At 38.5% G+C, this 14,911-nt stretch overlaps 1 protein-coding gene and 1 long non-coding RNA gene across 4 annotated transcripts; one reads left to right on the forward strand and one right to left on the reverse strand.

The window, feature by feature from the left end:
- Window positions 1-383: 383 nt before the first annotated feature.
- On the reverse strand, window positions 384-2,752 carry LOC134317606 (uncharacterized). The gene is made up of 3 exons (XR_010013252.1): window positions 2,646-2,752; window positions 598-698; window positions 384-484 (listed from the first exon to the last, which is right to left on the reverse strand). It is a non-coding gene; the product is annotated as an uncharacterized LOC134317606 (long non-coding RNA).
- An 847-nt stretch (window positions 2,753-3,599) lies between these two features.
- Window positions 3,600-14,164, forward strand: tmed7 (transmembrane p24 trafficking protein 7). Of its 3 annotated transcripts, none has more exons than XM_062998910.1 (4): window positions 3,600-3,882; window positions 4,955-5,167; window positions 10,935-11,180; window positions 12,118-14,164. In XM_062998910.1, the coding sequence occupies exons 1-4, from the start codon at window positions 3,826-3,828 to the stop codon at window positions 12,352-12,354; spliced, it is 753 nt and encodes a 250-aa protein (XP_062854980.1). In that variant the 5' UTR covers window positions 3,600-3,825; the 3' UTR covers window positions 12,355-14,164. The 3 variants fall into 3 exon arrangements, with proteins under 3 accessions (XP_062854980.1, XP_062854982.1, XP_062854981.1); XM_062998912.1 differs by lacking the exon at window positions 3,600-3,882 and adding an exon at window positions 4,606-4,620; XM_062998911.1 differs by lacking the exon at window positions 3,600-3,882 and adding an exon at window positions 4,644-4,693.
- The last annotated feature ends 747 nt before the right edge of the window (window positions 14,165-14,911 follow it).

The raw sequence follows: 14,911 nt of genomic DNA on the forward strand, positions 1-14,911 counted from the left end.
ACTACAGTGATGCTGGTGATGTATTTACCTGTTGTTATTATGTAGAACAAGTTTAACCTATAGATCAGTCCATTACACTAACAACACAGGGGGGAACACATTTACCTGAAGACCTGGGGAATATGGTTCCCCACATGTATATTACTGTGTGATGATTCTTTTCTTTTTTTTAATGCAAACTACAGGCACACACACATTTTAAGAACAAAATATCTGTATTAGAAATTAGTGTTAAACTAAATTATGCATATATTACAATTATGCAAATATATAATAAAGAAATCCACCTCAATGCAAATTAAAACTTAAATACATATTTGTAGCTTAATAGAAATATATATATTTTTAAACGAAATAAAATAAAATCTGGGATAGTGCCCTGGGATTGACTAGCATCACATCCATAGTGCACTCCTGCCGTACGTCCAGTTTCCCCAGGAACAGTTCTGGATCCTCCACGGCCATGACCAGGATAAAGCAGTTACTAAACAGAAATGAATGATTAATTTACTATCTACTTTTTAAATAAACTAAAAGAGCAACATAAAATAAAATACAGCAACAAGCAAACTTTTTAGAAATAACGTCCCAGTTTACCTTGGTCTAATCTTCAGTACATGCCGGACAATGAAGGTCTTCCTCTACTGGTGGGTTGCCAACACATGACTGGTGGTACCATCTGTCACATCCATCACAGGCTATAATAGATAGATCACTTTATTAATCCCAGAGGGAAAGTCAAGGACATATATAATAGCATGGTGCAATGAAAAAGCCAATAAAATTAAGGCATTATTACTATTTCTTTGGTACCACCAGTCATGTGTTGGCAACCCACCAGTAGAGGAAGATCTTCATTGTCCGGTATGTACTGAAGATTAGACCAAGGTTAACTGGGACGTTATTTCTAAAAAGTTTGCTTGTTGCTGTATTTTATTTTATGTTGCTCTTTTAGTTGATTTAAAAAGTAGATAGTAAATTAATCATTCATTTCTGTTTAGTAACTGCTTTATCCTGGTCATGGCCGTGGAGGATCCAGAACTGTTCCTGGGGAAACTGGACGTATGGCAGGAGTGCACTATGGATGTGATGCTAGTCAATCTCAGGGCACCATCCCCAAATAAATTTGCACGTCAGATTTTATTTTATTTAGTTTAAAAAATATATATTTTTATTAAGCTATAAATATGTTAGATTTTCAAGTATTTAAGTTTTAATTTGCATTGAGGTGGATTTCTTTATTATATATTTGCATAATTGTAATATATGCATAATTTAGTTTAACACTAATTTCTAATACAGATATTTTGTTCTTAAAATGTGTGTGTGCCTGTAGTTTGCATTAAAAAAAGAAAAGAATCATCACACAGTAATATACATGTGGGGAACCATATTCCCCAGGTCTCCAGGTAAATGTGTTCCCCCCTGTGTTGTTAGTATAATGGACTGATCTATAGGTTAAACTTGTTCTACATAATAGCAACAGGTAAATACATCACCAGCATCACTGTAGTGTTTTATAATTACACTCACAGTGATAAACATGTGGGGAACCATTTTTTCCAGGTCTCCAGGTAAATGTGTTCCCCCCTGTGTTGTTAGTGTAATGGACTGGTCTATAGGTTAAACTTGTTCTACATAATAACAACAGGTAAATACATCACCAGCATCACTGTAGTGTTTTATAATTACACTCACAGTGATAAACATGTGGGGAACCATTTTTTCCAGGTCTCCAGGTAAATGTGTTCCCCCCTGTGTTGTTAGTGTAATGGACTGGTCTATAGGTTAAACTTGTTCTACATAATAACAACAGGTAAATACATCACCAGCATCACTGTAGTGTTTTATAATTACACACACAGTGATATACATGTGGGGAACCATATTCCCCAGGTCTCCAGGTAAATGTGTTCCCCCCTGTGTTGTTAGTGTAATGGACTGGTCTATAGGTTAAACTTGTTCTACATAATAACAACAGGTAAATACATCACCAGCATCACTGTAGTGTTTTATAATTACACACACAGTGATATACATGTGGGGAACCATATTCCCCAGGTCTCCAGGTAAATGTGTTCCCCCCTGTGTTGTTAGTATAATGGACTGATCTATAGGTTAAACTTGTTCTACATAATAACAACAGGTAAATACATCACCAGCATCACTGTAGTGTTTTATAATTACACACACAGTGATATACATGTGGGGAACCATATTTTCCAGGTCTCCAGGTAAATCTGTTCCCCCCTGTGTTGTTAGTGTAATGGACTGATCTATAGGTTAAACTTGTTCTACATACTGTTTGTTAATTTTAAAATCACATGGATGCAGTTTGTGAAGTTTAAATGAACGAGAGATCACCATGAATGAAACTATTCTTGAAAGTAAATGGTAGTGCAGCTGAGATGAATAACCTTAAACTAGTGTGTGAATAAGAGCATGTCCTGTATTAGGATTTATTTACAAAAAAATCTGACACGTTAATTCTAGTTGATTGACAGCAAGGCTGAAGACAGCAGTGTGAAAACCTCTGACTTGCGGTGGAGCAATAAAACCTCTGACAGTAGTTCATTCAATACTTTAAAGTATGTATTTAATCACAAACTACCTAACATACAACATGAAATGTGAAAAGAACATACCGCTATAAATACATATTCCAAATAAACCGACGCTCAACGAAGCGACTGAAAAAAACGTCATGATTTTTGCACATGCGCGTTAAAGGGGAAACAGGGGGAACTGAATTCTCCGTAACACCGGAGCAACCAGTCATTTTGTGACAACCAATTCTCAGGTCTGCACTATCCCTGTTCTATCCTTTCTCTCCTTTTGTGTCTTATTTGTTACTTTGTTTCTGTTATTTTGGTGTCTTTCCTGAGTTTTAGGTGGAGGATTAAGATGAGCGAGGCTTGTAGCACCGAGGTTGCGTGGTACAGACGGGGTTTGACTTTGATAAGTTCTCTAAGGTAGCTTGGGTCTGGTCCATTTTTGGCTTTGTAGTCAAGCATCACTATTTTAAACGCAGCAGTGGGGTGATGTGGCAGTGTTTAATTTGGTTGAAAACCAGACAGGCAGTACCCAGGAAAAAATGTACTGCGAAATTTCATAGTAAAACTGTAAACCCGATTGATTGTTTTACTGTGAAGTTTGACAGTTCAACTGTAAACTTGGTAAACAGTTTTACTATGAACTTCACAGTTTACTTTGACTGTGAGTGAACATACTAGTTCTATTGCTTCTAAATGCCCTAATGAAGCATTTTGAATGAGTTGCAGGGGTTTAATAATGGACATTGAAGCACCTGCCAGGAGGGAGTTGCATTAGTCCAGCCTTGAGATGTCAAGTGACTGGACAAGAATCTGAGTGGATTCCATAGAGAGAAATGGCCAAATCTTCTTGATGTTGCCAGAGGAAGCGACATGATCTTGTCACATTAGCTTCATAAACAGAGAGGGACAGCTGGCTATCCAGGACAACACCGAGGTTTCGTACATTATTTGATGGCTCGATCTGGGAGTTATTAAAAGAGATGACTAGGTCTTAAGATGGAGACTGATCTCCAGGAATAAATATCAGCTGTCTTACTGGAGTTACATTTTAGGTGATGAGCTGACATCCATAGTGAGATGTCTGCCAGACATGCTGAGATGAGAGCTGAGACTAAACACAATGAATGATCATTATCCTTTTTAAACCTACTTTTATTTTACTTAACAGGTCATTTCTCTGGTGTACAATGGCTGGCTCCATATTTGAGTGGGCGACACGGTGGCTCAGTGGGTAGCACTGTCGCCTCACAGCAAGAAGGTCCTGATTTGCATGTTCTCCCTGTGTCTGAGTGGATTTCCTCCCACAGTCCAAAGACATGCAAGTGAGGTGATTTGGAGATACAAAATTGTCCATGACTGTGTTTGATATTGAACTTGTCAACTGATGAATACCTTGTGTAATGAGTAACGTTTCTGTCATGAATGTGACCAAAGTGTGTAAAACATGACGTTAAAATCCTGGTAAATAAATAAATAAACCATATTTGAGTTGGCTGTACCATCATCTATCTTGACACGTCTCCCTGAGGAATTGACCAAACCTTCCTAGTCTCCACATAGATGACGTGTTATTGGTTTCGAACCTGTTTTCCGACACGTTACGCCTACCTCTTAATGATTGGCTAATAATGTTACACTCAGAAGCGATCAGCCATTTAGCACGTTTGTAAATGTGACGAATGAGCCAATCATAGAACAAGAGGCGGGATTTTTCGGAAAACGGGTAGTAAACAAAAAACGTTAAGCTATAGTGTGAACTGCATACTACCTATCTAAATAGTATGTGACTATGTAGAGTTAACTTATTTAAATAAAAAATAAACAATACTACTATATAAGTTAACCTTCAATGCAAACTATGAATTTAAACCTATGCAAAGTTAGCTATTTAAGTGGTATTTGACAATGTAAAGTTATAGTTAATGTGTTTGTTTTTGCATACTACTTAGTACGATAGTATGCGAGTAGGTCCGAACCAACTGACTCGGTCGGACACGTCATTACGTACGTACGTGCTCGCTCATTGCCACCGGTACACTTCCGTCATCCGGGTAGCAGATACAGGGTGAGTTAAGCTTGCCCACATTAACGAATGATTAGTTTTATATAAAATTCGAATAATTCTTGTGTATAATTTGGTGAGTTAACAACAAACTTTAATATTAAAGGAATACATGTTAAATTAATTGCTTAACATGGTGTATTTTGTCCCATATGTTAAGCTTCTAGCCGACGTCAACTCAGGGTTAGCCTGAGCGGCTTCATTATTTGGGTGCTAAATGCTAACTAGCATCACAGAAACGTCTCTCCTGCACTGAAATAATTACGTGTGTAATTGCATTGGTTTGGGTCCGTCTGACTATTGTGTGATTAATAACATGAATGTTTTATCTTTCCAGCTCTATCTGTGTTTGCTGATCAGTGGTGTTAGCAGGATGCTCGCTGCTGGTGGTGGAGGGTTTCGGGGGAGGATGTTGGTGCAGTTGTTGTGTGTCCAGCTGCTCTGGAGTTTAGTCTGGGCATCAGAACTCACCTTCGAGCTGCCCGACAATGCCAAGCAGTGCTACTATGAGGACATCACCATCGGCACCAAGTGCACCCTCGAGTTTCAGGTAATACACTTTCAAATAAGTTAACAGACTCGAACTCATATGGAGCTCCGTTAGGGCTTGACATGACAATGTTTACTTCATTGGCTGATGATAAAACTGTATTATTTAGTAGAGATCATGTATGTGTGTGTGTATATATATAGGTATTCATATACATAAATTTTTTTTGCCAAAATACTGTTGAAATTTTGTAGTGTGTAGCTTTACTGCTTTATAATGCTTCTATCTGTCCATCCATCTGTCTATCCATCTATCCGTCCATCCATCCACCCATCATCTATCTATTTCCATCTATCCATCCATCCACCCACCTATCTTTCTATCCATCTATCTTTTTATCTATTGGGGCTGGGCGGTATGACCAAAAATTTGTATCACAGTATTTTTTTTTTTTATGTTCTGATGGTTTCACAGTATATCACGGTATGTTTTATTTTTTGTATGACTGGGACTTTATATATGTTTGTGGCTTAATCTACTGACATAAGTACATAGAATATAAAAAGTGTTAATTTTGGCCCCACGAAATGGCACAATATATGATGGAACCAGTACGCATGAAACAGGTGCAGTATATACGATGTTTATTATTAATACACTCCTGATCAAAATCTTAAGACCAGTTAAAAAATTGCAAGAATTTGCATTTTGCACTACTGGATCTTAAGAAGGTTCTAAGTAGAGCTTCACAATGCTAAAAGAAGAAATGGGCGCAAGAGACAAAAACTTTTGAGCAGGCAATTTATTGAAAACAACAATTTAACTGAAATAGGCTGTTCATCAGCTGATCAAAAGTTTAAGACCATAGCTCAAAAAAAACCCGAAAACCCCCTCAAAACAGAAATCAAAGTGTCAAAAAAAGGACTCAGTAATGAGTAGGTCCACCATTCTTGTTGATCACTTCAAACAATCGTTTAGGCATGCTTGATGCAAGTGTTTTCAGGAGGCTAGTGGGAACGTTGCTCCAAGTGTTGAAGATGGCTTCACAAAGGGCATCCACTGTCTGGAACTGATGTCCATTTTTGTAAACTTCCCTTGCCATCCATCCCCAAATGTTCTCAATCGGATTTAGATCAGGGGAACACGCAGGATGGTCCAAAAGAATGACGTTATTCTCCTGGAAGAAGTCCTTTGTCAGGCGGGCATTGTGAACTACAGCATTGTCCTGTTGAAAAACCCAGTCGTTACCACACAGACGAGGACCCTCAGTCATGAGGGATGCCCGCTGCAACATCTCCACAAAGCCAGCTGCTGTTTGATGCCACTGCACAACCTGAAGCTCCATTGTTCCATTGAAGGAAAAAGCACCCCAAATCATGATGGCGCCCCCCCACTGTGCCACGTAGAAAACATCTCAGGTGGGATCTCCTTGTCATGCCAGTAACGTTGGAAGCCATCAGGACCGTCAAGGTAAATTTTTTTCTCATCAGAGAATAAAACTTTCTTCCACCTTTCAATGTCCCATGTTTGGTGCTCCCTTGCAAAGTCCAAAGGGGCAATTTTGTGGCGTTGAAGAAGACCGTGGCCTTTAAAGACGTTTTTTGTTTCTGAAGCCCTTCCCTCGCAGATGCCGTCTGATGGTTATTGAGCTACAGTCAGCACCAGTAATGGCCTTAATTTGGGTCGAGGATCGTCCCGTGTCTTGACGGACAGCCAATCGGATCCTGCGGCTCAGCGCTGGTGAAATGTTTTTGGGTCTATCACTTGACTTTTTTGTTCCATAACCCTCAGGATCTTTTAATAAATGCAAAATGACTGTCTTACTGCATCCAATCTCAGCAGCGATGGCATGTTGTGAGAGGCCTTGCTTATGAAGCTCAACAATCCTACCACGTTCAAAGTCAGTGAGCTTTTTTGCTTTTGCCTTCAGGAGGTCTTGACAGTGTAAATACTTGACAGAAAACGACATGGAATCCAAAATTTTTCGCACATTTTGGCTTTTAAAGGCTGTGGTCTTAAACTTTTGATCAGCTGAAAAAAGCATGTTTGAGTGTAAATGCAGTTTTCAATAAATTGGCTGCTTAAAAGTTTTTGTCTCTTGCACCCATTTCTTCTTTTAGCATTGTGAAGCTCTACTTGGAACCTTCTTGAGATCCAATAGTGCAAAATGCAAATTCTTGCAATTTTTTAACTGGTCTTAAGATTTTGATCAGGAGCGTATAATATTTAGTTATTGTACAATTACCTTCAGCTCTCCCTTAAACAAATAAAACAACGTTTGCAGTCTCCCAGTTACCACTGATGAATTGCACAGTTTTATTTGTTGTAGAACTTTCAACTGTTGTAGAAAAGTGGACGCCTTTATATAGCTACCCTTCCAGCTTGCTTTGGTGTTAGTATAACAACGGTATAACAATTAAACAGAAGTATTTTTGCCCCGGTAGTAACATCGCTTAACCGATTGCTTTTTTGCCACAACCGGGCCCCCACAAACCGTACAGTATATAGTGTTTTGGTGGGCCAGTGATAGCTCAGTGGTTAAGATACTGGACTAGTAAACAGAAGGTTGCCGGTTCAAGCCCCGCCACCACCAAGTTGCCATTGTTGGGTCCCTGAGCAAGGCCCATAACCCTCAATTGCTCATCGTTTTCCGCTCACTGTGTAAGTCGCTTTGGATAAAAGCGTCTGCTAAATGCTGAAAAAAAACTACTAAACTGCAGACACATCTCATTTCTTTGCTGTGCATCTTTATTGTTTTCCATGGTATATAAAACGCCTTGAAAAATTTTTTGTACTCTTTTCCTGACTGATGTCTTTCTGCCCTGAGATTCCCTTGATGTTTTGTAAACTCTTGCTGTAGGATGTAACCAAGTAAACGTCAGGAAAATCCTACTAAAGAGCCGAACTTTATATTGGGTTAATCAGGGTCACATTAGTAAACACAGAAAATATTTATTTAGTAGTTGTTTGCTTCATAGAGTCCAGCCATGAAATTTTGGATGAAATTTGTTGCTGTATTCCACAGTCAGGCTGTGCCATAAGTTTGGAACCTCCAGACAATACTCCTAAGTTTGTATCTAGACGTGTTCAAGGTCTTAAAAATGTTGACCTTGCAATGAAAAGATCCCCTGTCTCAGCATCTGTAAATGTTTCAGCACACCTTGAACACTTAAGACTCTGGGTGGTGTTTAGATAACATACCACAGCTGAAGCACATTCAGAATGGTTGTTGAGTTCCCAAAGGCTTATCATTTCGTAACCCAACTTTAGATCATACAAACTAGCAGTAGGTTTTAATATCAGCAGTATTATTTAAGGGTTGAATAATTTTGTCATGCCAGTATTAACCAACTTTAAGGGAACAGTTTGGGAAAGGACATTTTTTGTTTCAGCATGACTGCGGCCCAGTTTACAAACCGAGGTCCATAATGGGCTAGTTGATTGAGTTTGGTGTGAAAGAAATTGACTGGCCTGCACAGAGCCCTGACTTCAACCCAATCGAACATCTTTGGCATACATTAGAACAGAGACTGCAAGCCAGGTCCTCTTGTCCAACACCAGTTTCTCACTCCACAAATGGTCTTCTGGATAAATGGGCAAAAATTCCCACAGACACACTCCAAAGTCTTGTAGAAAGCCTTTTCAGAACAGTGGAAGCAGTTATACCTGCAAAAATGGAACCAACTCCTTATTAATGCCTATAGATTAAGAATGAGATGTCATAACAGCTGTGTGTGTTTCAATACATTTCTCCATGTGTTACAGCAGCTGCAACATGTTACACAATTACCTGAAAAACAGGATTCTTCAAACAAATGTTTTTAACAGCTGTTCAAAGTGAATCGTCCGGTTTCTCTGCAAACATTTTAATAGCTAAAGTTTTTTCTCATGTACTGACCCTGTTTGCTGTATTTTATCTCTTCCAGTAATTTAAAGTTGTCAGACTTTGTTCAATTTCCTGGCACACTATGATTTTAACGTGGGTGGCGTTAATGACTGATGAATCCTGTTAGCTACATGAGGACAGCTTGTGTTTGTGGGTTTTTGGGGGAGGGAGGCAGTTTGTTTGCTTTTTTCCATTGTTAAGTGGTTTAACAACACATTTTGCAGATGACTGCCCTGCTTAATGTCTCCTGGTTCAGCCTTTCCTGTAGCCAAGGAGCCTAGGAACTTGGTGTAATTATTTCTTAAGCAAGTTGCATACATTCATCTTGTGGCTGGAGAAGGCTCTGCATTTGATGTCAAGCATTTTTTTTTACCTTATACCTAGTGCTGGATGACCCATTATCACAGTGCAAAATTCATTTGGTTATAAATATCTGGAAACTTGATCATGAGCTTATCGGACAGAGTTAGGGCAAGAGTTCCAAGGGAGCCTAGGATTTATAAAATTGACTTTACACGTTAGCAATGGGTAAGGCTAACTAGCTAGTAAGGAGAGGTGTCCACTACATTGCTATGTAGTTCACAATCACAATACTAGACATTTTTTATAGTACCTTTTAGTAGAAAAGTAGGCTGCTCATGTAATATTATATATATGTAACAGGTCTGGTCTAACCTTTCATTACAAGTTACATGTTTATTTTCTCACGGAAGGGTTATAAATTACTGTGTTGCTTTTAATAAAGTGGTATAACACTAAAACAACACAGTCATTTCACCCATTCCTACTCCTAACTCATAATTTTGTGTCTTGTGAAATATTGTGGGACTGTGAGCACTCTGATGTTTTAAGCGTCTTTGAGTATCTTGAAAAGCGCTATATAAATAAAATGTATTATTATTATTATTAGGAATCTTGCATAGAATTTTGCTCAAATGTACCAAGTCAGAATTATTGGACAAGTATGACTGATCTCCCAGAGAGTTGATAAATTCAGGCCATGGATGCAATTTAATTTTCTTTGAACCAATAACCACCAAGTTTGTAAAGTCCCATCAAAATATAGAGTGTCTCATCAACACGTCTTTATTTACTAATTAAAAACTGTGCAATCTAGCAAACATAGCAGTAATGTAAAACAGTTAGCAACCATAAGCAAAAGTAAGAAATGCAGTCTGTATTTTAAAGCTCTTCTGACTACAGTTGTGTAGTTATAATAAGATGATAATAAGAGTTTTATCTTTGTACTGGAGCGTGGTGCAAAATATCCACATAAAAGAAACCTGCATAGCAAGTGTAGTCCTAAATGCCTGACTGGTTGTTAGCACCACTGGGGATTCAATCCCTGGATCCCAGTAGTCGTACGCTAGCGTAATTTACTTCTGCACCACCCAAGCGCCAAGTTACATACAGTATTTGTTATTTAAATATTACAAATGCAATAAAAAGTGTGCTGAGGGTGGGTCAGGGTGTGTTCCAAATCTCTTTCTTTGTACATACTGCAGCTCGGCTCTCAACTGGAATAAAGTATGGACAGTTGGAAATGAATGAATTTAAATGCCTTTTTTATTTGACAACAATTAAGTGGCTTCTTTGTCACAAATTGGTTAACCAGTTAATCATTGGCATATTTAATTCAAGCCCAGGTTTTGTATGTGAGGTGTTTGAGAGCCTCTTACCACTATTAAGTTGAAATCAAAGGCTAGCCCCATGCTCAAAGTAATTATGAAAACAATATCGTGCTGTATTGCATCTTCTTCTAAGCAGATTTAGTCCTTTGTAACTCCTTTGAACAACTTGCTTTCAAGAACAAGTCAGTGTACGCCAAATGTTTCCTTAGTTTTTTTTAATAAGCAACCCAATCCCAACTTGTCTCAAAACTACTTTTATTATAAATTCAACCATACTCAACTATTAAAACAATTTCATTTTATTGTGCAGGTCGTGACCGGGGGCCATTACGATGTAGACTGTCGTTTGGAGGATCCAGACGGTACAGTTCTGTACAAAGAAATGAAGAAGCAGTACGACAGCTTCACGTTCACGGCAGCCAGAAATGGAACCTACAAGTTCTGCTTTAGCAATGAGTTTTCCACCTTCACCCACAAGACGGTTTACTTTGACTTTCAAGTTGGCGATGACCCTCCACTCTTCCCTAATGAGAACAGAGTGACTGCACTAACTCAGGTATGTTTTTCATGCATTTTGATTGTCTCAGGCAGAGGCGAGTATGATTTCAGTGTTGGAGTCTCAGTCGTATCACCTGAGTAACCAAATTCATTAATGGTATTTAGTCTTCCAAAATAAAGAGGTATTAGGTGCTATGTGTACACAAGTGAGATATTAGGTCCTGTGTGTAAACAAAGTTTGTACGTGTTGGTAGTTTAAAGCTGTTAATAAGCTAACTCAGTCCCTGTAAAAACATGACCATAAAATGATCCTGCAGTTTCTAAGATTTTGTGGTGTGTTAAGTAAATATTGTTTTTAAAGTCAGCTTGTGCACTCAATTAGTGATATCTGTAGTTTTAAATACAAAAGCCTGGCGGAAATGGAGTTTTGCACTCTAATCTCACATTTAATACTTCAGCTGCACAGTGCTACAGTGGCTCGGTGAGTAGCACTGTTGTGTCACAGCAAGAAGGTCTTGGGTTCCAGGGTGTGGAGTTTACATGTTCTCCCTGTGTCTGTGTGGGTTTCCTCCTGGAGCTCCGGTTTCCTCCCACAGTCCAAAAGCATGCGATCTGCAAATTGATGATATAAAATTGTCCATGACTGTGTTTGAAATTGAAGACTTGAACTGATGAATCTTGTGTAACCAGTAACCACTTGTCCTGTCATGAATGTAACTAAAGTGTGTAAAGCATGACATTTAAATCCTAATAAATAAACCTGTAAATTTATTTTTTAAAGCACTCAGTAACTTTTTAGGTAAGACACATGACTTTGGATCTGTACTATAAGAGAATACAATAGAGGAGAACCTAAATAACTGGTAGGCAGCAGCTCTCTTGTCGTGTCTCAAAGTCACATTTTTGCATCAGTACCAGGGCAGTTATTTGTTAAAGTTTGTGTGTTGATTTCTAAACGCTGGCTAATTTCTTCTAATTTTTCTACTCTTTGTCAGATGGAATCAGCATGTGTCTCAATCCATGAGGCTCTGAAGTCTGTGATCGACTATCAGACCCATTTCCGCCTGAGGGAAGCTCAGGGTCGCAGCAGAGCAGAAGACCTGAACACCAGAGTGGCATTCTGGTCCGTCGGAGAGGCTTTCATTCTGCTGGTGGTCAGTATTAGCCAAGTCGTTCTGCTCAGGAGCTTCTTTTCAGACAAGAAGACGACGACGACCCGTGTAGGATCCTAACATCTCTAATTCATTGCTGATTTCAGCACATCCATACAAACATACACAAACACACTCACATGGGACTAAAAGCAGACAGAATTTTCATGGTTTATTCACTGTTTTTAGGACTCCATACAGAATGGTCATTTAAAGATGTTCTTGTTTGGCTGAGTTAGCTTTTACCCTACGGATGGATTGAGGTTTCGTATCAAACAATTGAATTTTTCATGATAAGTAACCTCTTAATTTATTGCATGTTTGTGCGATTAATTTTACATTGTTTTCCCAGTTTGGTAAATAGAAACCTACTTAACACACACTTAGACAAAAAGACAAAGCACTGCACATAGCCTGTTATTCAGTGAGAGAGAGATTACTTCTGTACCACCTGATCTATATTATGCTGTGTATTAGTCAAATTCAGTGGTCCTTGTGTGCTTGTTTCCTGACCAATTTATTTCCATGAAGTCATTTTCATGCGGCTGTTCTGATGTTTGGCACTGTACTACATTGGAACATGCATTCATTTCTTTACTTCGATCAGCGTCTGCGGGTTTCTGGCTGCAGGACAAAAAAACTTGGTGACAAGCTACTACAGGGTACAACACTCAAAAACGAAATCATGAAACCAAGCTGACAACGTTCAAGCAGAAACCACAAAGCATGCATTTTTATTCAGACAGCCAGACGCCCGACAAGTAACTGGTGGTGGACAAATTTGCTGTTTTCCCAATCAGCTCTCATCTCTCAGCAATAACCACACTGGGTCCACACAATAGGTCTGTTTTTTTTCCTGTTTTGCCACTCATGCATAAAATGTGCATTTTTTAAATGTATTTTCATAGCAAACTAGTTAGTTAGCTTTTTCTCGTAGTTTGATTCAAGTTGGTTTTATAAATTACATAGACATATTCCTGAAGATCTGGTTTTGAGCTGAAATCATTTGTTTAATTAAGGATAGTAAATTCAAACTGGTTAAGACAGAAGACTGTATTGTCTTTGGGCAAATGATTGCATAACAGGGTTTCTCAACTGCATTTTTAAGTACATACCACCTTGCCTAATCCCCATAACTGAATTTAACCATCCTAGAGGATTGGCGATTTTTGCCAGCTACCACACAAGTCCAAATGGTTTATTATTAAGAAAACATAATTTATGTGTAGGCACACAGCTTACAAAATGTGACAAACAAAAGATAAAAATAAGTGATGGTTTAAGATGTGTAGTGCTGCATTGTATCATAGAACCTTCAATGCGGAATGACATTTCTTTCTATAAATGATAAGTCCATTCTGGTGGTCAGTTTCAGTCTTCTTGAGAAGCTGTTTGAGAAGTAAGTTACAACATATATATTGCTATAACTTAAACAAATTGTTTTCTTATCCCAGTTAATGTATTTGATCTGGTTGGCTTAGTTGGTAAAACTGTAGCTGTGGGAAATGGGTGTGCATTAGGAAACCTGGTAATGGGTTGGGGTTTTTCATTATTAAAGAAATGTAGTTTACAGTAATTATTCCCAGTTGTAGATTTTTGTTTGGCATGAAGTAAAAATGATTTCCATTATTAGTCCAGTGTTGGATAAGTGTGGGTTAAGTAGTGTTCACAAGTTATTTTCAAAACGTGTTATTTTATATGAAAGCTGATCTTAGGTTGTTAGTTTTTTTTTCTGACAGTTTCATTGTACACTTTATTTACTTTGTTTAATGTCGAGAATCGAATTGTACAGTCATTTGGAAATAAAGAATGACCCTTGTATTCTTTACGTCTACAGCCACTCGGTGGCATTACTGTCATACTGGTGAACACAATAAATCTGGGAAACGCACTGCTGTTTTCTACGTCTCTTTAAAAGTTCATTTTGGGTTGTTTATCACCAGGGGGCAGTGTGAACACATTGAAATATCTTTAACTGGGTTATTTTGTTAAAAAGGATGTGAGGATAAGGCCCCCCCATACAAGTCTTAAAAATATTTACCCCCTGAATAGAACCTCTCAGACGAGCACACATTTACAAATCAGGTGTTGTATCAAGTGCACCGGATGCAACATATCAAGGGCTTCATTCATATCAAGTGTACTTGAGATCAAACACATTAAACACCTGGACTGATTAGGGGTTTCCTGAGTGTGATGTTTGCCTGTTAGAAATATGGTAAGTCAAGAGAAGTCTTGCACAAACAAGGAAAAGGAAACAAAATACAAAATAGGCACTGAATGTTCATGGAGATGCAGTTGGAAGCATAGTTAAAGTAAGTTCAAAATTAAAGAAATACTGGCTACACTACCTGGACGTGCAATAAAGAGTAGCTAACACCAGCTGCTACCAGATTCCTGAGGAGGCAGGTTGTCAAAAACCCTCGACTAGAACATCTGCAGCAGGATTTGGTGGCAGCAGGCAGTGAGGTATCAGATTGCACTGTGAGGCACACTGTAAATGCTGAAGGTCTCCATGCCCAAACTCCAAGACGTAAAATCTACTGACCCAACACACAAGAAAAGTCGGCTTCAGTATGCTTAAAACCATATGAATAAGTCACAGAAGTTCTGAGATTCTGTTCTGCAAAGCAGTAAA

This window comes from Trichomycterus rosablanca, chromosome 7, assembly GCF_030014385.1.
Source record: "Trichomycterus rosablanca isolate fTriRos1 chromosome 7, fTriRos1.hap1, whole genome shotgun sequence".
NCBI lineage: Eukaryota > Metazoa > Chordata > Actinopteri > Siluriformes > Trichomycteridae > Trichomycterus > Trichomycterus rosablanca.